The sequence below is a fragment of the Rhododendron vialii genome, chromosome 9a, assembly GCF_030253575.1.
Source record: "Rhododendron vialii isolate Sample 1 chromosome 9a, ASM3025357v1".
In the NCBI taxonomy this organism is placed as follows: Eukaryota; Viridiplantae; Streptophyta; class Magnoliopsida; order Ericales; family Ericaceae; genus Rhododendron; species Rhododendron vialii.
This window is the reverse complement of record NC_080565.1, coordinates 1,418,355-1,442,354: the sequence shown is the minus strand read 5'-3', so window position 1 is coordinate 1,442,354 and position 24,000 is coordinate 1,418,355. Positions and strand designations below refer to the sequence as shown.

Below are 24,000 nucleotides of genomic sequence, written 5' to 3'. Positions count from 1 at the left end.
ATCCCTAGACTTGCCTCTATTAGTTTATAAAGCTCGTATCTAATTTGTTACTTTAGCCTTTTCACCGTTAAAAGCAAAACCAAGTTGGCCATCTTAAACGCCACAATCCACCATATAAAACCTACAATCCGATTAAGCCATTTTCGATTCTCTGTGGGTACGATCCCGGACTTTCCGGTTATTATGCTACCGACGACCTAGCCCTACGCTTGGGGTTTTTCTCAACCTTAATTGAAGGCGAGGTTTGAAGGCTAAGCAACAAGCTATTAAGGCCGAAATATTTACCATATTGAATAGTATGAATGAAAATTATATATATATATATATATAAGTATTTCTATTTATTGTTTTTAAATTAAAAATTTTATGTAAGGCACTATTCTACCACTTGGCCTAAAGCATCCAAATATCTTGGGCTGGCCCTGAACTGATACCCCATATTTGTTTCCCTCTTTCCCAATTTTTTCATCCTTCTCTCAATTTCCATCCCATTTCTCATTTACTCCATCCACTACTTCTATCTCCATTAAATTAGTCAACTAATGGTTATGCCATTAGTACTGTTTGTAAGTTTATTAGTCATGGCTGACATGATGAGGAAGAAATCAAGGACAATTGTTTGTAAGTTTATTTATGCATTTTAATAAAGTTGTTTTGAATTATTATCTTTCATTTCAGTTATAATTATGTTGGGCTAAATTAGTTGCTAGGGTTGGGATAAAATTACATGCTTAAGTATCTATTAAATTTATGTGACTTAATTTCTCCAAACAAAAGCATGGTCTTAGTAGTTGTTAACAGTTTTTCTTGTCCATTTGCCTATTTTTCACCAGACCATTAAAATAGGATTTTCTTTGTGTTTTGTTGGATTCAATTTATGATTTGTAAATAACGGATATAAATTGTGTTCTGATGGATTCAATGAATGTTTTCATACAATTGTTTGGCAAAAGAAAAAACTTAAAATAGTAAAAACTAAGAAAAAAGGTTGTCTTGTGTTTGGTGTTGAAAAGCACCAATTTAATCTACCTAATCTACACTTTGTCAATCCGTTTACATTATTTTTTATTTTTAGAAAGTTAAGTATTTTATAACCAACCAAAAGAAAGGAGAAAAGGAGCAAGGGAAAGGCCTTGAACTCCAACAGACTATACAAGAAAAGACCAAAACTCCTACCCAACAAAGGGCGTGGTAAACAAACGACTATACCTGATCAAAAAAAAAAAAACAAACGACTATACGAGATTGTGACACAAATCTGAAAACAAAAAAAGGAACCCTTCAAGCCTCAAACAGCCTTCGATTAGCTGCAGATGAGTCCCCATTACGCCATCCATTTAAATAAGTTCTAATGCTTTCAACAATCTGATCGTCCCCACATTATCTCTATTTACATTGTTACTTGATATATTTTAGTATTTTGTGATGTTTAGAGGTGAGTGCAAAAACATGCAAATTGAAAGGTCTTACGAAGGTTGCCGCGAAGATTAACTAGCATTTATTTGGTGGAGAAAACAAGATAGAAATAGAATTGGGCTTATGAATTTTACACCTGTTATCCACGTGGGCTTATTAGAAGTGAAATTGTTACTGCTAGAATTGTTATGCTATGAAAGGACCTGCTAGAGCCACCGACCCACCCCTTCCCGATTTTCCATCGACTGGCAAGCAGGGTCCACTCTGGGTCCCACACGGATGATCCGAACAGTTCAATAATTTAAAAGAAAAAATCGAGTGAGCGTCGTGAAAAATTAGTTCAATCTGATATGTGTAGGTACTCGATCCAATTTGCCTATTTTTTAAAAATTGGGAAAAATTGGAAGATTTGATGAAAAATGAGAAGATTAAATCGAACACCTACACATATCGGTCCATTTCCATACCCAGATGAGTTCTGCCTCGGACTAATTAATCAGGCTTGGGAGATTAAATATGGATGGTTTGAACCCAGTCCATAAATAATTCGGCTGAATTTTGACCATATTACCCCTCATCATCCACCCTCCCCCAACCCCACTTTACGTAATCATAAACAAAGACAGCCAAAGAAGAAGAAGAATCACAACAGAAGATCAATCTGCTTCACTATTGAAATCACAAATAACAACAACTCCGATCTGCTTCAATAATGAAATCGAAAGATTTTACTACCAAAATCACAAATTTTGAAGCACCAAAAAATAGAAACACAGTAAATCCCTACATATTTGTAAAAGAGGAGAAGAAATTTTTTAATTTTGACCTGTAATCGGACCATAATCGTTTGAACATCAACCGTCTTCATAAGGGCTCGGACCATCATCAAGAGCAAAACTTTTGATCTCTGTCGCCGTTTGCCATTTGAGCTCTAGTTATATAATTTACTTTGGTAATTGGTTCATGGTTTGAGAGAATTAAATTCGTTGGTAGAGAAATCCAAGAGGCTTAGTAAAACTGCTAGATTCTAGTTGAAGAGTCTGCTCTCGTTTCTATAATTTGGTCAGGAAAAAATCGAATGAGCCGATGCAAACCCGAATTTTTCGCTAGTTAGAAGGAAATGGCGCAAAGGGATCGAAGGTCAGTGTATCTCCTGAGTCTAGATCAATGGGCTGAGGATTGGTTGAGGGAGCCTTTGTTCCTATGCTTGTCCGCTGCTGCACTTCTATCGAGAAGCAAGTGTGGTTCATCGGTTCCACCGAATGCTCCTATCACTCTACACTTCTATCATGAAGTAAGTGTGGTTCACCGGATCTACCGAATGCTCCTATCATTCAGCAAAGATCGTACAAGTGTCCACTTATTTCCGAAAAAAACATATCTAGCGGCAAAAAAAAAAAAAAAACATATCTAGCCCAAATCAGTTCAGTAAATAACCAAAACAAGAAAACCCATCCAATACCCATCTAGCTTCCTACCTCCTTCACACGCATACATAATTCTCAAAAGGGGTCTCAGCAGCTGAAGCCGCCATAAAAAATTTACCAACTTTTACCAACAAATCAGCCTAAGAGAGATGGGCGGGCTGCACTATGTTTTCAGAGGGTTCAAGCAAACCCTTTGAGTTCAAAAAAAAGGCACTAAAAATTTATATATTTTACATATAATTTGATTTTTTTTCATATTGTCTGCACTGGACCATTCGAAATAACCATACTAACAACCATACTAAATGAAAGTTAACTAAAATTGTGTCTAAGTAGATCATATAGCTCAACAAAACCTGATAAACTACACCCAATAAGTTTTAATCAAAATAAATATCCTTATTTTATATACTAGTACTTTGTATACATGCAAAATACTTTGTTATGCGTATTTGTCACTGCTGACTTAAAAATCCTACGGCCGCCCTTTCCTAGTTTTTTTCACAAATGTTTAAGATGTTTTTTTATTTTCTGGAATTGGGTCAATTACTATGTCACATCATCCGCTCGTGTGTTCTTAATTATTGTTCTTAATATTTTTAATCTGTAAGAATATTTTAAAAAAAGCTTTCACGTTTGTGCTGGCCAGGAAGAAAAAAATTGAAAAAAAAAAAAGAAGAAGCACTCGTAGTTGTTTTGCTGAGGGACATGTGGACGACTTCTGGCCCAATATTTAGTTGTTGGGCCATGTGATAGTTTTTTCTCAGTTGCCGACTCCCTTGGAAAATAAACCAACAAATAAAATATGAGCCCTTAGAAAAAGTGTTCTCGCCAAAAAAAAAAAAAGAGTGTTCTCGTCCTTTATCCCCTTTTTACATTAAGCGAGATTACATTATTACCACCACCAGTATAAATATTTGTTTTCTTCAAATTAATTATAATGCGTCATGTCGCTATGTTTTATTAAATAGGACCATTGTTTTGACAACATGGTGCAATGTAATCGATTTGGAGAAAATAAATATTTATACTGCTGGTATATATAATTTATTCTCAATTTTCTTTGATATGTGAGATTACAAACCTTGTATTTCATTTTTTTTTTAATTTTGTGGTAAATATCTTTATTTATAGTTGTGCGGATGCCAATTAGAAAGAATAGCCTTTACTGTCTTTATTTTGAGAGCTTCGGCCAGAGGTCCATAGTATAGGGACTAATACTGTAATAAGGACATCAATAATTTTGGTACTGCCACCAGGACAATTGGACCCGGTTTCCAAATATAACCTTGTTTTGAAACAAAAGCGGGCACACTTTTCCCCACTCTATTCGATCAAAAAACGTTTCCAGAAGAAAAGAGAGAGAGAGAGAGAGAGAGAGAGAGAGAGAACGGTTCACGATCATCGTCGTTGCCGTTGTCATCGTCGCCATCCTTCGTCGCCTGCCACAGTCATCGTTGCCGTTGTCGTCGTCGTCGTCGTCCCCTTCAACGTCGTTATCAGCATCTTCCTTCGACTGGTTCGTTCTGCAAATTTACGTTTTGTAATGGTTCTTTGTTCTGCACATTTACGTTTTGTTTCTCTGTTTCTACACATTTAGGGACTACGAACTGCTTTCTTCCAAAAAATTTAGGTTTTGTTCCACATGTTGTTATGGTTTATTTAGGGTTTCTTTGCTACTGATTATGTTTTATTTACGGTTTGTAGTCCATTGGTTAGAGCTTCTTTGTAATTTTGCAAGATCAGTACTCTGCATTTTATTTGTTCTTACAAATCACTTGACAAATGTTGTTATCTGTTGCATACTCTGCGTTTGTAGTCCATTGGTTAGGGTTTCTTTGCTACTGATTATGGTTTATTTAGGGTTTGTAATCCATTGGTTAGAGCTTCTTTATAATTTTGCAAGATCAGTACTCTACATTTTTTTTGTTCTTACAAATCACATGACAAATGTTGTCATCTGTTGCATACTCTACGTTTGTAGTCCATTGGTTAGGGTTTCTTTACTACTGGTTATGGTTTATTTAGGGTTTGTAGCCATTGGTTAGAGCTTCTTTGTAATTTTGCAAGATCAGTACTCTGCATTTTGTTTGTTCTTACAAATCAGTTGACAAATGTTGTTATCTGTTGCATACTCTGCATTTGTTGTCCATTCTTAGTGTATTGGTACTCATAGCACTGAATCCAGAATGATAACGACATTTGTCTGTTTTATTGAGGAACATCCATAAAACACAAGTTGACTGATGTCTCTCTTGTCTGTTTTATTGAGGAACATCCATAGAACACAAGTTGGCAGATGTCATTATTTGTTCATCTCTGTGCTATACCATATTTGAAGATTCTTACATATAACAACATCATCCGGTGATTTTGTTCAAATTTTCTGCTGTTTTGTTACAGGAAATGGTGAAAACAAAGAACTCTAATAAAGAATTGGTACTTGTAGTAGATACTATGAAACCATTGCAAGTTATTTTGCCTCCAGATAGGATGAGAATGAAGACGACACCACGAAAAAAAACAGCAGTACAGAGTCCAAAAAAGATAGCAGAAAAAGATGAAGTTAAACAGCCTGCCTCTCGAAAGAGAACAAGAACAATAGAAGATGAAGAAGAAGATGAAGCAGAAAAAGATGAAGTTAAACAGCCTGCCTCTCGAAAGAGAACAAGAACAATAGAAGATGAAGAAGATGAAGTTAAACAGAGTCCAACAAAGCGAATGACAAGATCTGTCACACAACAAGAGAGAGATTCTCATAAAATGGACAAGAAAGAGAAGAAGAATGACAAGAAAAAGGGACTTAGCCCTGTTAAACAGAAGAAAAACGACAATAAAGAGAAGGACAAAAAGAAGAATATACAAGAAGAAGAAGTAGAGGATGAGGACGAGGAAAAGGAAGAAGAAGAAGAAGAACAAGTTCACAAGCCAACGAAAAAGGAAGCCAATCAAAAATCTAGGTATGGTTTATGACTAGAATACTACAGATGATGAAATCTGTCATACTACAACATATGGTTACTTTGTGATAATCTGCATATATGTATTCATTCATATACTGACCAAAAACTTTAAAACTCATGCAGGTCTAGTCCAAAGACGAAGCGACTTAGCCTTATTAAACGGAAGAAGAATGACAAGAAAGAGAAGGACAATGTGAAGAAGAACGACAAGAAGAAGAAGAAGATACAAGAAGAAGAAGAAGAAGAAGAAGAGGAAGAAGAAGAAGAACAAGAACAAGAACAAGAAGAACAAGAAGAAGAAGAAGATACTGATGATGATGATGAAGAAGAAGAAGATTACAAAGAAGAAGAAGAAGAAGAAGAAGAAGAAGACGACGAAGAAGAAGAAGAAGAAGAAGAAGATCTTCACAAGCCAAAGAAAAAGGCTGCCCATCACAAATCTAGGTATGGTTTATGACTAGAATACTACAACATATGGTTACTGAATCCATTCAAATACTGAATAAAATTTGCAAATTACTTTGTGATAATTTGCATATATGTATCCATTCATATACTGAATTAAAATTTGAAACTTATGTAGGTGTAGTCCAAAGACGCGCGGTAAGCAACAGAAGCAACAGAGGCAAGTGGCAAAAAGGACAGCAGTGAAGACGCAAAAGAAAAAGGGGAAGAAAAAGGTCAAGAAAGAGGTCAAGGAAGAGGTTAAACCTAAGCCTAAACAAATTCAGTACAGGTAATCTAAAAATTTCGACATTTGTCTGTTTTGTTGGCAACATTCATATAAAATAACGACATCTGTCCTATACCAACATCTTCCTGTTATTTTGTTCAAATTTCACACAGGTCGAGTTTTCAAAGTTTTGTGAAACTCTTGAAGGACATAAAGTTCACAACTCTCCAGAAAGAGAAGATAAGAAAAACGCCATTTGCTAATCTTATATTTGCTCTGGTTGATGAGAGCTTGACTGAGGCGTACCTGAGGAAAAGCGACCTGCATGCTCTTTCACTGATAAGACGATATGAGGGATCGGGAGGGAGGTTCAACCTAGGAACTAAATCAGTCAAGATAACAGCACAAGAGTTTGCACTTGTATTCGGCATCCCGTATGGGCCCAACCGAATTAAACCAACAACAAAACCAAGGATGCCAGAAACAAGGTTTGCTAATGAAATCTGTGTTCGAGGAGGTAGGATAATGACGAATTCAAGTCTGAAAGAATACTTCCAAAAAGCTGTGAAGAAAAAGGATGAAGAAAGTGCAAACGACGTAGCACGTGTGCTAACACTGTATTTTATCTCAACAGTGTTTCTCCCAAGCACAGCTTCAAGGGTGAGCTGGAATTTAATCGAGTTCATTGAAGACTTGGATAGGATCAGCTCCTATGACTGGGCAACATTCTTTACGGATGAGCTCATAAGGCAACTGAACGACAATATGGAAACACCGGCATCAACCGGGGGCTGCATATCAGGGCTTCTGGTAAAATTCTACCCTCTTATGATATCAACTTTTTATCTGTGATAAACTGCCTATATATATACTGGAAGATGTGGTTATCTTTCATAATCTACCTACATGTATACTAGAAGATGTGGATATCATTGGTCTTCTGCCTATTTTGTGTATTTAAACTAATTTGTATTTTTCATGAAATACAGTATTGGTTCTGTGAGCACGTGAAATTGGTAAGCCAAGGAGATCCAACAAACTTCCCGAGGTTCGTCAAGTGGAGGCTTACCGACCTTAGTGTTGGTTTGGCAAATAACCCGTTGGATGTTCTTGATCCGTTAATCGTGAACGACTCAAAGTTGGAGGCAACGGAATTGGAGAAAGAGATGCTCGGATTTGTTGAGGTGCCGGAAGATGATCATGTGAAGCCAGAAGATGGTGATGACCCAGACCATGATGATGCAAATACAGAGCTTCAAAAAGAAAATGAAATCCTCCGAGAAAAAATCAAAAGGTTGACCGAGGAGAATGAGCAAATCAAAAGGTTGACGGAGGAGAATGAGCAAAAAGATGCTACAATTGCCCAGCTTCAGAAAAGAATTTCAGAGCTTCAAGACGAGACATATGAGGAAACAGTTGCTGAACTCAATTTTGAAGTGGAGACTGCTCATGTTGAGAGGGATTTTTTTGTGAAAGAGGTTGAGCATAAGGAAGTTGAGATCTGCAGCGTGCTCGTAGAGAACGACATTATAGTTGAAAAGCTAGAAAGAGCAGAGGGAACCATTGACGACATAGAGACACATATTATTACCCAACAATTCAAGGTAATATAACCTAATCTTATTTCTAAAACACATCTTAGGTTATATGCTTCCTGGTTTTTTTTTCCCTCTATCTTTCCACATAACCACACAGATAACCTAATCTTATTTCTTTATTTTGGAAAATAGACAAGTGAAAGTGTGGAAGAAGAAGAAGAAGAAGAAGAAAAAGAAGAAGAATGTGGTCCTGAGCATCAAATGGTACCGGATGAAGAAGTGGGAAGGACAACTATTGAAGCTTTCACGGGTGTACTAGCTGAAAACAGTCCAAAACCAACCAAGAAAAAGAGGAAACAGGTGGACCCTTCATCTCTTGTACAGAACGTGAAAAATGAGACAAGAATAGAGAAGAGGGAGGATGGTTTCGTCTATGAAGACCTAAAGAAGGTAAAGAAGAATAAACAGGAGGAGATGGATGATGTGATACCAAAATGGAAAGTTGAAAAAACAAAATTGGGTAAATGGCTGGAAGAAGAAGACAAAGCGTTGCTGAATCTGTTTTATGACCTAAACCAGGGGCAAGTGAAGTAAGTAAAGATACACTTATTCTCTTTCATTAATTCCCGATTCCATTCTCTTTGTATAATTCTTTCCTTTTGACATCACAGTGAAGAAGTCTGGACAGACAACGAAACAACTTATACCATAACTTTCAAATCAATAATAAAGCTTTTGGATGAACTAGACATGGGGAACGAGGTAATAGACGGGTACACATCAATGCTGAAAAGGGAGCAGGAAGTTAAACAACTGATGCAAGGAAACAGTGTGTTCTTCACATCCACCTGCTGGGTAAGTACATTGCCCTTTGCCCACAACAAAACACTGTTATGTTCACACTGTTTTGATGTCATTATTTGTTCATGTCTGTGCTATACCAGAAATGCAGATTTTCACATATGTTTGTGTTTATCTAACTAACATACTTTATTCCCACAGACACTTATCACAATGGCAAACCAGTCCCCCAAAAAGTTTCTCATTGATAGCAAACTTGAACAACTCTACAACGAATTACATGACAGGAGCTTAGATTACTTTCGGTACCTTGTTTTCCCGATGAACTCTTCAGGAAATAAGACGAACAAAAACAGTCCATATCATTGGACTCTGCTTGTTTATGATATGCAAGAGCAGGAATGGAAGCATTATAATTCATTGAAACCAAGAAAGAAGGAGAAATCAGGCGACCCTTACCTTAAAGATGCTGCAATAGTGGTAAAAAACCTTCACCTCTCTCTTATTTGCTTATTTAATCGCTTATAATCAATGACTGCAACTAACATAAAAAATTTACTTTGAAAAAATAGAAAGATGCTGTTGAGAAATTCATGAAGCAATTGGAAGAAAGAAGGAGTAGTCAGCCACAATTCAACTTGCTAACTCCCATAGAGTCAATCTTTAAAGATGGTGCTCAACTAAGAACAGTGCAAGAAGCACCACAACAGAATATTGCTTCGTAAGCTTCAATCAAACTTTCCATAGTTAAGCATATGACGACATCTATTGCAATTTACTAAACTCTATCTCTTGAATATATGCAGGGTTGATTGTGGACCTGTTGTTTGTTATGTCATCAAAAAGATTGCAGAGCTTGAAGAAATACCACAAAAGATTGAAAAAGAAGATGTTTCAGCTTTTAGAGTGCATTTGGTCCACAAGATTTTACATGATGAGCCAAGATCATGGACGAAAGAAACGTGGCAAGACAAAAAACTAGCTCACGATTTTACTTCTGATCAGTAGAGAAATCTGGATTCAGCACTGGTTTAGGAGCAAATTCTCCTCTTTTGTTTAGGAACACAAAATGTGTTAGTGGTTAGTTTAACACTTTGTAGATGGCAGAACAGTGTGTAGGTTGTTGGTTTGACAGTTTGTAAGTGATTCGTTTGACAAATGTGTTAGTGGTTGGTTTAACACTTTGTAGATGGCAGAACAGTGTATATCTTGTTGGTTTGACAGGTTGTAAGTGATTCGTTTGACAATTTGTAACTGGTGACAATCTGGATTTTGATAGTTACATAAAACTTTCATTTTGGCTATGATTGTTGATTGTGGTTGTTGGCTATGATTGTTAACTGTGATGACAAAAAGGCCCGGTGTGGGTTTATTTGTGAATTTCTATTGTGAATGGTAATTTAGGATGAGAAATGCCCGGAGTAGGCTGATATACACTGTTGTTTGTTGCTGTTTTTATTAGTTTAAGACGCAAGGCGTCAGGCTAGGCCATAAAGCAACGAAACCCTGTCAATTTTTTCCCTTGTTTGCTGCACATTTTCTGGGCTTGGCTTCTTGAGTTGCCATGCTTTCCAAAAATGACATTAATATTGATACATTTGCTGGATACCTAAGCTGCTGCTGATTTGAAAACTGAAATATGTACATTTGTGTTCATAACACTGATGTGAATGTGCAAACAGATGATGAAATCTGTCATATTCTGTTCGGCTAGGCCATAAAGCAAGGAAACCATGTCAATTTTTTTTCTTGTTTGTTGCACATTTTCTGGGCTTGGCTTCTTGAGTTGCCATGCTTTCCAAAAATGACATTAATATTGGTACATTTGTGTTCATAACATTGATGTGAATGTGCAAACAGATGATGAAATCTGTCATATTCTGTTCTCTGTATTTTGGCAACAAAACATACAGGACTGAAAAACTGTGAAAATTAGTACGCTTTATTACACCAACAAAATCTTATCTATCATGTTAACAATCAATATCCTAAGAACAAGTTCAAATCGAACGAATCAAATAATACTCAGCAATATCCTAAGAACAAGTTCACTCAATTGGCTCTTTACATCTCTTCCTATTGTGGTTTCCCAACTTTCCACACCTCCCACACCTTATTTGTCTCACCTTCTCCCCCTTTGATCGAATTCTTTGAACCTTAGGTCTACCCCGCGGCCTTCTTGTCTTAGGAGGAAGAACTACACGGTTCTCTTTTGTCACTTCTGGAGCTCCGAGAGTGGGAATAGGATTTATCATACTATCATATGACAATCGGAAAGCTTCAACGGTGTAAAAAGGATCTATGTAGTTTGAAACTTGGAGGCCAACCTTTTGAATAGCCGTCACTGCATGCACACAAGGAAAACCGTTCAACTGCCATCGACAACATGTGCACGTCCGTCTCTGAACATCAACTACAACTGTCGGAAGGGAGAACACTTCAAAAACATCTTCACTTGCCTTTGCCACAGTCCACGACCGACCTTTGTTGAAACTTGTGACCAACTTCTTATCCATTTCAGGACACACAATGCCATTCCACTTCCATGACTGTTGCCTCCTATCACACATTTGCTCCATCAGTTTAACCCTTATCGTGTCAATTGCATTCAAAATTGGCAAATGACGGGCTTCCAAAATCCATTTGTTGAAAGACTCAGCTGGATTTGAACACATGTCCCCATATCTTCTACCTTCAAAATATGCATTTGCCCACTTGTCAAGTGGCAATGATTCAACAAAATCCTTAGCTTTTGGACCACCAACATTGCACAGTTCTTTAAAAGCTTCCTCATAATCAGAAATCGATGGTGCATATGCACAATAAGAAAACAACTCGACTACTCTGTCCCTAAAACCATTAGACAATCTGCCCTTAAACTTGTCCCTCAAATTACACTTCAGATGCTGCAAACAATACGCATGATATCCATTGGGAAAAACCTCTGGAATACCTTTCAAAAGCCCAGAATGACGATCTGTTATGAATGTTATTGGACGAGATGACAGAATTGTTGACAACTTTCTCAAAAACCAAAGCCAATTCTCGTCAGTTTCAGAATCAGCAATACCAAAAGCCACTGGAAACAGTCCTAATCCAAAAAAAAAGAAACAAGCAACATTAATCTACATTAATATATTCATGGTATAACATAATCAATGCAAATTAGTCCTTTGTATCTTAGAATCTAAGGGAAAATATAACGTTATCTGTATTTATTTATTAATCTGCTATGACTGTATATCAACAGAAAACAATAGATGTTGTTATCTATATTAAACTTGTCTCCCAATCTTCCAAATAACATAACATAAACAGAAAACCAATATTGAATAGACAAGAAGACGAATAAAAATAACTAACCTTGATCGCCATCTTTTCCTATAGCTCCGAAAAGGGTTCCAATGTACCTCCCCTTCAAAAAAGTCCCATCAAGCGCTAACAAAGGACGGCAGTAATTGAAGCCTTTGATACACGCATCAAATGCTACAAAAATCCTTCTAAAACAATTAGTTTTGTCACAATACTCAACATCAATAACACTTCCTGGGTTTTTCTCCTTCGCTACCTCAGCATACCACCTTAGTAGGTCAAAAGACAATGCATAATCTCCATACAGCTCATCACCTGCCTTCTCAACCCCAAACCAAGCATGGTGATAACTGATTTTACTTCCATAATACTTCTCAAAAAATTTCACTGCTTCTATTGGTGCATTGTTTGTCTTAGTTCGAACTTCCTCCCTAATCTGTTTAGCAACCAACTTTGAACTCATCCGAGGATTCTTCGAACTAGCAAAAACACCAACACAACTGTGATTCTTCTCAAACTCCCTAATACAAAAGAAACTGTTAGATCTCTCAATGGTTGCATGAATAAACCATTGACAACCAGATTCTGTATGTTTTTTTGAACATTCCGCCGTTACTCTAGTCTTGTCATTCTTCAAAAACTTATAAACAAATCCGACTTCAATAGCATACATTGCCAGACAATCCCTAAATTCTTTTACTCCGCCTCTAAACTCTTGGCCAACATGAGTAATCAACTTAGCCCAACCAGCAGAAAGACGGACAGTCTCGTGGTGCTGACAAAACCTCTCAAGTGGATCTTCTTCTACTTCATGCATAGTACTACTTTGACCAACTTCAAAACTTCTTCGACATTCAACACTTTCAACAACAATACTCCGATTATTATGATCAGCACAAGAAGAAAGCACTTCAACAACTACATCAATGCAACTAACCCCATACGCACCAGCCAATGCGAACATATTTACAAAATCAGCATCATTATCTAGAACGCAATTGTCATGTCCACCTACAGCATACAAAAGTTGAAAACTAGAGGTTTCCAAATTTGGCCACTTCTTAACCAGACTACGGACAACATCGTCAAAGCAGAAATCTCTTCTAACTGATACGACAAGAGTTTTTGAACCATATTTGCACAGAAGAACAATAGAAGATTCCATACTGGAAATTTAACACCCTCTGCAAGCAAAAAATGCAAAACAAATATCATTATCTGTCCTATTAATCTGCTCCAAAACTCTGAAAAACAAAATATCATTGTCGACATAGATCTGTTCTATCCATTCAGTCCACAAACCGCACAAATGCACACACACTCAAAAGCTGACTTGTAAATTGGATTATCAAATAAACGAGAGAGAGGGAGAGAGAGAGAGAGAGAGAGAGAGAGAGAGAGAGAGAGAGAGAGAGAGAGAGAGACCTTCGTCAGATCACAGTGAGAAACCTTCGGCTACAATTCAAACCTTCCAATCGCAGTGGGAAATCTTCGTCAGATCACAGTGAGAAACCTTCGACAGCAATTCAAACCTAAATCTCCAAACCAAACCAAACGAGAGAGAGAGAGACAGAGAGAGAGAGAGAGACAGAGAGAGCTCAACAATTGAAACCATGAGAGCGAGACAGAGGAAGCATTGATCGTGAATTTGGTGGATCGTGAATTTGGTCGTCCCCAAATTCACGACAGTGACGACAGCGAGAACTCTTCTCTCTTCTCAGAGTTTAAATCTGGCCTTTATATACTAAGGGTAGTTTGGTCCGTTAATGGACCTAAGGCTGCATACAAGTGACTATAATGGATCCGCAGCCTGTTAAAAGAATTACCCGGACTAGAAGGCCCAATAAGTCTAGACTGTGGACTCTAGCCCAATTTTCTGCTTTATTTTTTGTTCGTCTAATTCAGTCTCTCTTTTTTTCGAAGCATAAGAACTTCATTTAATTCAGTCTTAGTTTTCTGGTTTCTTATTAATTTCATAAGGGAGAGAGGGAGAAGGGAGCCCCAAGGGTTAAGTAGTTAGGTTGTTTGGTGGGTTTGCTTTTTCATGCAATTGACTAAGGTTCGATTCTTGGGATCAAGCCGCAATAAGTAATTTCTGTTGGATTCCATTGTTCTGGCATGGTGTAGACACTCCATTCTGGACTGTCCTGATAACGTTATTTTTCGATCTTTTATTTCCCCAATGATGATTAATGGTCGAGAACAGTTTGAGGACGATGGTGTGTCTGAGCTTTGAGCGTCCCGAACCTCTTTCAAACCCCCTTCAAACCCTTCAAACCAGAGCCAAACAGCCCCAGCAAAACCCAAACTGGTTTACGCCAATACCCTGATGACGCACGCCAGTTAGCTGCCACGTGTCGGTCATCGACCGTTGACTCAGTTATCACTGGCGCACGCTAGTCAATACATGGCGCACGCCAGTCAAGCCCAGTCAAATCAACTTTATTCAGCCACATGGACGAGACTTTTGTGCCACCCTGACGTCGGCTACAGTCTCCCTAATGATTATATCGTCCAGGCTCGTTCCCCTTCTCTCCTACACCCCCCATCAAGGCAAGTCCCATGGGAGGCTCCCACTCAAGGCCAAACAGCCCTTAGCCCCAACTGATCTCAGTCTCTCTTCAGTCCCCCTCTCCTCTATATATACACCCCTCTCTCACTCTTGCAAAGGGTTCAAAAAAAAGGCTACACTCAAAATGCTCTCAAGCTCTCTCCCTCTCTTCTTCTTGCTCTCTTCTCACACTAGTTAAAAGAGCAAGCAAACACCTCTCTCACACACCATTACATAGCCATTCTTCCATCTCCCATCCATCAACACTCAAGTTCAAAGCTCAAATCCATCATCAAAACTCAATCCAAAGAGGTATACCACCTTTTTTGCTTACGTTCTGTTCTGACCCCTGAGGGGGGCTAGCAGGGTCAAGGCTGGTAATCAATACTAGTCCTGGCCCTAAAGCTGGCCTAATTTCAAGGATCGTAAGGAGTGAACAATGGCGCACGCCAGTAATATCGAGCCGTACGCCAGTCCTGGCGGTATGCGCACTACTGGCGTGGGGATCATTGATCATCCATTTCTTGCTTATACTTTCTCTCATCACCTTATAGCATGCTAATAACCAGTTTTACAGCTTTCTGTATCCTAAAACTGTTTAGCTATAGCATTCAATATTTGCTTTCATCTGCTTAAAAGGGCCATCTGGGATCCTTCTGGTCGTGTTCCAGAGCCCAGATGATGCAAAGCCAAGCACTGGATTAAGGACAGACTGGTGTACGGTTTTCTATGACTGGCGTACGGCAGTGTTGCCCAGGATCCAGTGGCTGGTCCTTGTATCTCATCTTGATCTTGGCCTCTTGCTATTTCTCCACTCTGTTTATGGGGTTTCCTATCTATTTTCATGGCTTCAAGCCATTTCATCTGTCTGTAATCTGTATATATGCTGCTATAAAACTGTGTGGATTGTTCTGGGTGTGCACTGGTCCATTCCAGAGCCCAGAGGTTTGAGAGATAGGAGCTGTGGGTTTAGACCTACCGGCGCACGCCAATCTTGTAGTGGAGTACGCAGGTCATCTCCGTATGCAGTGGCTTGGCCAGTGCATACAGGTTTTCTCCTGCGTGCATCACGCTGGATCAGTGTGTTCCAATCTTTTTAAAACACCCACAGGTCCTTATTCTCAATCTATATTCGTTGTTTCAATCAATCATCCATAACATTTTGTCACATAACTGCAACTTGTTACAGTTTTAATCCCCATTAACTGCTCCCCCGCCCTAACTGGCTAAAAATGATTAATGAGAGAAAAATGCAAAAGTTTTTATGAAATGCCTGAGTAGAGACCGATCTCCGGATTGGGCGAGAGGGGTGCCATAAAACCCTTCCCCTCTCGTAACCTGGCTCCCGAACCTCAAATATCGAAGGTGACGACGGACCAGTCTACAAGCCTTTTTCAAAATCAAACAAACGTGGCAAACGTTTTCGAGTTCGGTTCCTTGGGTGTTTTCACCGCTAAAACCCGAGTGGTGACTCTGAATCGAAGCGTTTCGTCGCGCTTTTCCAAAGAGGGCCGCACCCGATTTTAAAACGGAAACCAAAAATTTTCGGGGCGCGTGCCCACACATGGTAGCATGAATGACATGCCTTTGACTGGACTGGGGAGGCAATTAATTGAGCTACGCGTAAGTTAGCTTAGACACCCTTGCAGGGAGGGAGAGAGAGGTAATTTCCTTTGAATTCCATAGTCCCTGTGTGAAAAGCCTGCCTTTGACCGGACCAAAGAGGCTATAAGTTGAGATGGCCTTTGACCGGACCATAGAGGCAATAAGTTTGTGCGTAAGTTGACTCAAACTTCCCGAGAGAGAGAGAGGAGACTGGTGGATCCCATGCAAAGGGGGTGTGGTGCTAAGTGGAACATCCCACTCTTTGGCAATTAATTTAACCATTTATGTACCCAAAAAAATTAATTTAACCATTTTGAATACTTTGGCTCTCTCCCTTCGTCCAGGTGTGCTTCCTTGGTCTGATTTCCCCTTCTAATTCCCAACAGTTTTTAATTACTATTTTGGGTTCAATCCATGTCAAAAAGATGATCAAAAACATTCATTTTGTAGAACTCGTCGAAAAAAGTTTCCACACTAAAATCAGTTTGATCGGAATTTTTTTGTGACTTTGCTTGTTATATAAAATAAATCGCGTGTGGAAGAAAAAACACATGTTCAATTGAAGTTTTAAACCATATTTAATTTCCTAGCTTGGGCATTTGGTCCCAAATGTCACCACTGCTAGTACCTTTGTTTATCTTTACAAATTTGACCTCAGGAAACTCCATTCTTGGGGAAATTGCAGTTAAGTATTTAATTCCATTTATGATATTTTGTCAAATGGTTTTCTTCCATTAGAAAAACAAATAGAGGGCTTTATGTATTTCTGGCTCAAGGAATGTTTGGTAATATTGGTGTTTTTACCATTTTACTTAAGGTGAAAGAAACGGAATAGAAGATGCTGCCAAGCACCCCATATCAAGCGGGTGCCGAGCAGTCGATCTGTCTATTTATTTCGGTAATCAACAGCTCGGATTTTAACTAGGAATGAACAGTTCAAAACTGCATGTGCTCAGGTTTAATCTGAATCGTTCGTGCCAAAATGAACGGTCGACACCGCTTGGCACCTGAATACTTGGCAGCATCTTCCATATACTAAAATGCAATTCTTATTTCGAAATTCAATAATTTGACAATATTCTCTTCATCCTAATTTGCTTGACCCTTTTGGGGGGAATGATGATTTGGAGAGGACAAGTAATGATGACATTCACATTTAAATTGAGAGGTATCAATTGCCTACATTCCCCCAAAATGCCCCATATTCTAACTTAACACCACAATCATTGCTATTAACAAGGGATAGTTTGGAAAAACGAATATGATATCAACCGTATCCTTTTATAACATTAACCATCCAGTGAGATAACATCTTCTATATGCTAAGGAAATGTAATTCAAGTCAAAAAGCTTCCAACCCTCAATCCTAAATTTTTAAAATTTAGAGTTTTTTTTTTTAATTAAAAGAGAGAAAAAGGTGGGAGTGGGGGAGGGGAAGAGAGAGAAAGAGGGGGGACGTGGGAAAGGGAAAGAGAAAGCTTAGGAAAAATTATTCTATACCGTAGCAGGAATACCGTCACGTGGTACTCCAAATTCATTTTACACCACACAGATGTCTTCTAGTGTACAGAATGAGACTAATACTAATCGAATATGAGAGCAAAAAAATATTAGATTATATTTTTTATCACTAGTGTTGTGCCCATTTAATACACAGGGTTGAAAAAAAAAACTAATGTTAATTTTTTATCCCATGCATTGAACGGAGTACAATATTTGATTTTTTGTTGCAAATTAATTTGATTTAATTTTTTTTGAAGTAATTTAATTTGATTTAATATTTCTTGCAGTCTGAGTCATCCATTGCCGAGCATGGACAGCCCGGATTGGCCCAACACTCATGTTGTTCCTGAGGAACTGCAGGCACCCCGGGTTCCTTTTCTATCAACTAGCATCGTTCCCGTTCGATGCACGAGACAAAATATTTGTGTGGCTTAGCTACGAAATATCGAGCTCATACAAAATTTGTTGTTCGTCCCGTGCATTGAACGGGAACGACGCTAGTTAATTATAAGAAGATGTAACCAAAAAAATCACGAATGTAACAAAATCACAAAATGACGTAATATTTTCAAACCAGAAAATGTCATTCTACGTTTCCAAAAGAAGGAATAATATTTCACCCTATCATGCATAACATTTTTAGTATTTTTAAATTCATTTTTATTACTGTGTTTTCTGTTACAACATTAATCATTCAATGACATAACATGTTAGTTGTTACGATTGTAAGATAATATAAGAGGGGATACTTTAGGAATCAAATTCTCTATATCAAAATCTTCTATACCAGTGTGTTTTCGGCCATAAAAAAAATCACATAATCTAACGATTCAAGGTACTGAGGTACTCCGATTTCTTGATACAGAGAATCTCGGGTGGAATAGCATTTTCATAAATATTAATATGAGAAATGCAAAACAAGAAATTCAAGAAAAACAAGAGAAAAGAACAAGATTCATTTGTAAACCCACCATGTGGCTTCCGTGGCCCACCCCTCTCTCTCTCTCTCTCTCTCTCGATCTCGACTCCTCTCTCTCTTTATTTTGGTGAAAAACCCCTCCTCTCAGTTCTCTGTTCTCCCAGTGGAAAAAACCTCTCCGGCAACAAGAAAGTAGAAAGAAGAAAGAGAGGAAAATGGCTCTGAACCTCAATCCCATCGCCTTGAAATCCCACAAGTACCCTTCTTTTGCTACTCCCCCGAAGGCAAATCTCAGATCTCCTAAGTTTCTCAGGGCCTCCACCCTAAGCGTCGGCTCCACGTCAGTTTTTTTCTCACCTCATTTGAATATATCAATCTTCTTTATTCAATTTGCTATTTTTCTATCTGCGTTTGTGGTTCTTTGCCCCTAATTTGGCTATGGAATGGTGGAATTTGCATGGGTCTGCTCCGATCGTGATGTTAGTTCCTATATATTTCTCTCTTCTCAAATGGGTTTTTGTTAATCTTATTCTCTGATTATTGCTTGTGGGCTGTTTGTGGAGTTAAGGATTGTTAGCATTTGTCAATGCATCTTTCTGCACGCGTACAATTATATATCAAATCGTAAAGGAAATAAAAACTGACCTGTGAAATTGGATTTTTCATTGGTGTTTGGCCTGCTTATTCAAACAGGGTGGTTTCTTGCATTGTTCTCTAATTGCATGATCTAATTGACACATGCAATGGTAGTTTCGCTTAATTCAATTTGATTGTAATGCTGATTTTAGCTCAAGTATTCAATTTTTTTTCTGCCTCATGCCCTTTTGTTTGACCACATTTTAGTCCCAGTAGTTCAAAATTTTTGTGGGTTTCCCTATTGTGTAAGCAGACTAGATGGATGAAAGCCCACAAAAACACGGATTTCGAGACAAGTCATTCTCCTCAAATATATCAACTAAAAGTCCATGCAACAGAAACAAATTGTCTAAATTCCTTAAGCTATAGACAAACTTTTTATGAGAAACTCAAGTCGGATAAGATATCGAATGAAATGCTGGATCTAGGGGAGTATATAACCCTCAATATTAGTCCAGCCAAACAAACGGGGATTTATTTCTTTCTTGATTTCGGCCGCGTGTTTAAACATGAGTTCTTTGTTCTTGGAACCTGGCTGTTTTACTTCTTGTTTTTGGTTTCTTTCTTAACTCTTAAGTTTTCTATAGGGTGTTGTATTTACTCATGGGCAGTTTTTGTATGTCATTTTCAGTTAGGTAAGGTATGGAGGGGGTTAGGATTTTTATCACCATTCATTTGATCAAATGGAGGGCCACCAAAGCATTACTCCACCTTAAATGTTTGTTTCCAATTTGTTGGGACTTAGGTTTGAAACTTTTGGGTTGGTGGTTATAGCTGGGATTGTTAATCTACCGACCCATTTATTATTGATTGGTTCCAATTTTTATATGTTTCTTTTAATTTCTGTAAATACTTTTTATATTGAAATTTTGTTTTTCTCATCCACTCGGGGTTATTATTGGCTTTGATACTTTTGCTTTTTCATAATTGTAATACTTGTTAACTACAATAAGTGAATGATTTTGTTCCTGGGTTGAAATGAGCAAAACCACGCCAACTTTGTTTTGTCCTAGTTTCTGTGCTCTATAGTTTGATTGCATTCCGATTTGTTAATTGGCTCTTGCTACATAATAAACAAGTTGGTAATTGTAGTTCTATTGGTTGTAATCTTTTCTTCTTCTTGGCTTTGGTAGCTTTCAGTTAGCTACCTAACCTTGTGGATTCTGCTTTAACATTGACTTAATTGTTTCATGAGAAGATTCTTTGGTTTCAAAATATAGAAATAGGTTTTCCTCCCTATTCTCCAATAGTCTTGTTTTACTATCCCTAGTCCTCTGCACTTTGTTTTTTCTTTCTTTCTTTTTTTAACTATAAATATGCATTAATGGTCGAGCATGCTTGTTTTGTATAAGAAGCTCAGTGTACTTCGTGATTCATGAGTTTCGAGCAATTTCCTTTTTCCAGTTCTTTAGTAGTCTTTACCATCATACAGTTGTATGGTTGATTTGAATGTTGGTATCTGATTATTTATTTGAGTATACAATGAGGTTTGTTTTGTGGATTCTGCCAAATGTCTGGTGAATCGTGACTCGTAACTCGTAAGTAATTAGTCTTATTCTGAGAATGAAAAAGCTGTGGGAACCGACCATATAAGCACCGATGGTGCACAGATCGGCACACGGGGCCCACTCCGGGTCTCGCATGGATAATCCAAGCTGTTCAATAATACTAAAACAATTTTTTTTTTTTGAGTGTAATCTGAATGAAAAATTGGAAGATTGGATTAAGCACCTACATTTATCATATTGAGCTGATTTTTCGTGGGCCCACTCGGAAAATTACTTTAGAATTATTGAATGGATAGGATTATCCGTGTGGGACCCGGAGTGGGCCCCGCGTGCCCATTTGTGCCCGTCTGTGCAGGTTCCCATAGATGGGCTCTGCTGAGAATGTGAACTATGTATTTGTTTTGGGCCATTATTTGACTGTCATTTCTAAAGGTGAATTTAAGAGCAGGGAGCTCCTCGAATCCCTCATCTGAAATCCGTCTCTATATGCTTGCCAATCAAGTATTTCTCAAAGCCAAAAGGCTACTCATGGCTGAAGTGTTCTCAATTTCTCTTACCATATCTGCGTGTCCTAGCAACATAATATGATTACTAAATCTTGTCAGATTGATGAGTTAAGATTGGCTAGTGGAAAATTAAGAATCACAATAACTTGACTGCATGCATGTGAATGTAGTGGGCTTTTGTGCAAACTAAGTGCAAGTAATGTATCAATTTTCATATTGTGTAGTAAAATTGTGCTTATATGCTTCTGATCATTAATCCATTGTCTTGGCCTTGCCTTGTACCCTAACTGAAATCGAAGCATTTAATTCCCTTGCTGTCTTATTTAGAGTGGTTGAAAGTCTCAAGAAGCCTTTCAGCCCTCCTCGCGAGGTTCATGTTCAAGTAACTCACTCAATGCCACCCGAAAAGATAGAGATCTTTAAAAACCTGGAGGGTTGGGCTGAGCAGAACATCTTGGTTCATTTAAAGCCAGTGGAGAAATGTTGGCAACCACAGGATTTTCTGCCCGATCCCGCTTCCGATGGATTTCATGATCAAGTCATGGAATTAAGGGAAAGAGCAAAGGAGATTCCGGACGATTACTTTGTTGTTTTGGTTGGGGATATGATCACAGAAGAAGCTCTTCCTACTTACCAAACAATGCTAAATACCCTAGATGGTGTTAGGGACGAGACGGGGGCGAGCCCCACTTCTTGGGCAGTGTGGACTAGGGCTTGGACTGCTGAAGAAAACAGGCATGGCGATCTTCTCAATAAGTATCTCTACCTATGTGGACGAGTAGACATGAGGCAGATTGAGAAGACAATTCAGTATCTGATTGGATCGGGAATGGTAAGATGCTTCCAATAACTTTTCAGCTGTTTCTTGTTGATATCCTTTTTGTCTGTGTCAACATAACGATTAGGCTTTGGTCAATATTTCAATTAGATTGCAAAATATTACGTAGTTCTACTGTCTTCTTACATCTATGGGAAGAAGCATACATATAAGTTCTGGAAAGCAGGTTTTTCCTACTATGCTAATTAGAGATCTTTTTGCTCAGTCAAGTTAGGCTATAACACTCTCCAACTATACTGTCAAACTTTATTCCTGATTTTAATTGTCATTTGTTGAGAATCGACAGGAGTTGTAGCCTTTCTTGATGTATGTGTGAAGCTGCTTTCCAAATATGGGTTGGTACATACCACTTTTTAGGTCTCGTGTCGTGACTTTGAGTTACTGATGTAATGGAGTTCCTAGGAAACGTGAACCCCGTCTTATGCTTATGATTTGGTTTTCTGGGAAAATGTTTCAGGGTAGATTTAAGTTCAGTACACATATATGGATATCTAGTCATGTATTATTATTTTTCTTTCATTTTGCTCTTATCATTATTTTTTGCATCTCAACCTAAAGTATTTGGTCGGGAAGGAAAGAAGTCAAATATAGAGAGAGAAAAATATCTCAAAATTATGTGCAAGGAAATTAGGAAAGCAGAGTTTTTTTTTTTTCTTTTGATTCCACTTAAATTCTTCTACGCGTCCTTGATCTGAATGCAGCTTTAAAGTGATCTGTCACTTCTAAGCTAATAGCCAGATAGTCCTCACTTATTCTTTTTTTTGTGTACATGGGTGGCAATCCTTGATGCCTTCTCAATAAAATTTCATTACTTATCAAAAATAAAAATAAAAATAAAAGCTAATAGCCTGATAGGTAAAAAGAACAACAATATATTTGGACTCCGAGTTCTAATCCGGCATAAGCGTATCATCACCTTTAATTTTTATTGGTGGATGGCCTTCTCTGCCTTCTTTCAGGATCCAAGAACTGAAAACAGTCCCTACCTCGGTTTCATCTACACGTCATTCCAAGAACGAGCAACTTTTATCTCTCACGGGAACACAGCACGACATGCCAAAGAGTATGGGGACTTAAAGTTGGCTCAAATTTGTGGGACCATTGCCTCTGACGAGAAACGCCACGAAACCGCTTACACCAAGATAGTTGAAAAGCTCTTTGAGATTGACCCAGATGGAACTGTGCTAGCTCTGGCCGACATGATGAGGAAGAAAATAGCTATGCCAGCCCACTTGATGTACGATGGTCGTGAGGACAATCTGTTTGAGCATTTCTCATCTGTGGCTCAGAGGCTTGGAGTCTACACCGCCAAGGACTATGCGGATATATTGGAGTTTTTGGTTGGGAGGTGGAAAGTGGAGGACATAACTGGGCTGTCTTCAGAGGGACGAAAAGCCCAGGATTATGTTTGTGGGTTGCCTCAGAGAATTAGGCGGTTGGAGGAAAGGTCTCAATTTCAAAGCAGGGCAAAAGAAGCACGTTATGTTCCGTTTAGCTGGATCTTCGATAAAGAAGTGAAGCTCTGAGGGCCAACTGTAAGTCTCTTGCCACAAAAATCAGAAATTGAAATAATAAAATAGGTGAAATTTTGAAGTTTTGAAGTTTTGTTTTGTTTTTGGTCATTCTGTTCTCGTTGTTCTTGTTATGTCATGAGATTTAGTTGAGAGGGACTCCTGTTATGTTTGTAGATATGGTTTTTTTCTTTTCTCGTGAGGTGTGATTAGATTTTCATAAACGGTTGGCTGTTATCGTTCACGCACGTTTCCCAAGTAATCTACCATGTTGAGTGTTCTTTTAGTGTGTA

At 38.2% G+C, this 24,000-nt stretch overlaps 3 protein-coding genes across 3 annotated transcripts; 2 read left to right on the top strand and 1 right to left on the bottom strand.

Annotated features, from left to right (window-relative positions):
- Positions 1-5,606: 5,606 nt before the first annotated feature.
- LOC131301601 (uncharacterized) lies at positions 5,607-9,877 on the top strand. The gene is made up of 10 exons (XM_058327973.1): positions 5,607-5,803; positions 6,390-6,542; positions 6,653-7,289; positions 7,469-7,773; positions 7,804-8,083; positions 8,210-8,607; positions 8,689-8,872; positions 9,020-9,298; positions 9,391-9,539; positions 9,625-9,877. The coding sequence occupies exons 1-10, from the start codon at positions 5,607-5,609 to the stop codon at positions 9,824-9,826; spliced, it is 2,784 nt and encodes a 927-aa protein (XP_058183956.1). The 3' UTR covers positions 9,827-9,877.
- A 944-nt stretch (positions 9,878-10,821) lies between these two features.
- LOC131300687 (uncharacterized) lies at positions 10,822-13,322 on the bottom strand. The gene is made up of 2 exons (XM_058326639.1): positions 12,182-13,322; positions 10,822-11,909 (listed from the first exon to the last, which is right to left on the bottom strand). Exons 1-2 carry the CDS (start codon positions 13,293-13,295, stop codon positions 10,867-10,869), a joined length of 2,157 nt encoding a protein of 718 aa, XP_058182622.1. The 5' UTR covers positions 13,296-13,322; the 3' UTR covers positions 10,822-10,866.
- Positions 13,323-18,793: 5,471 nt separating this feature from the next.
- On the top strand, positions 18,794-24,000 carry LOC131300686 (stearoyl-[acyl-carrier-protein] 9-desaturase, chloroplastic-like). Its single transcript, XM_058326638.1, has 3 exons — positions 18,794-19,048; positions 21,686-22,190; positions 23,156-24,000. The coding sequence occupies exons 1-3, from the start codon at positions 18,924-18,926 to the stop codon at positions 23,720-23,722; spliced, it is 1,197 nt and encodes a 398-aa protein (XP_058182621.1). The 5' UTR covers positions 18,794-18,923; the 3' UTR covers positions 23,723-24,000.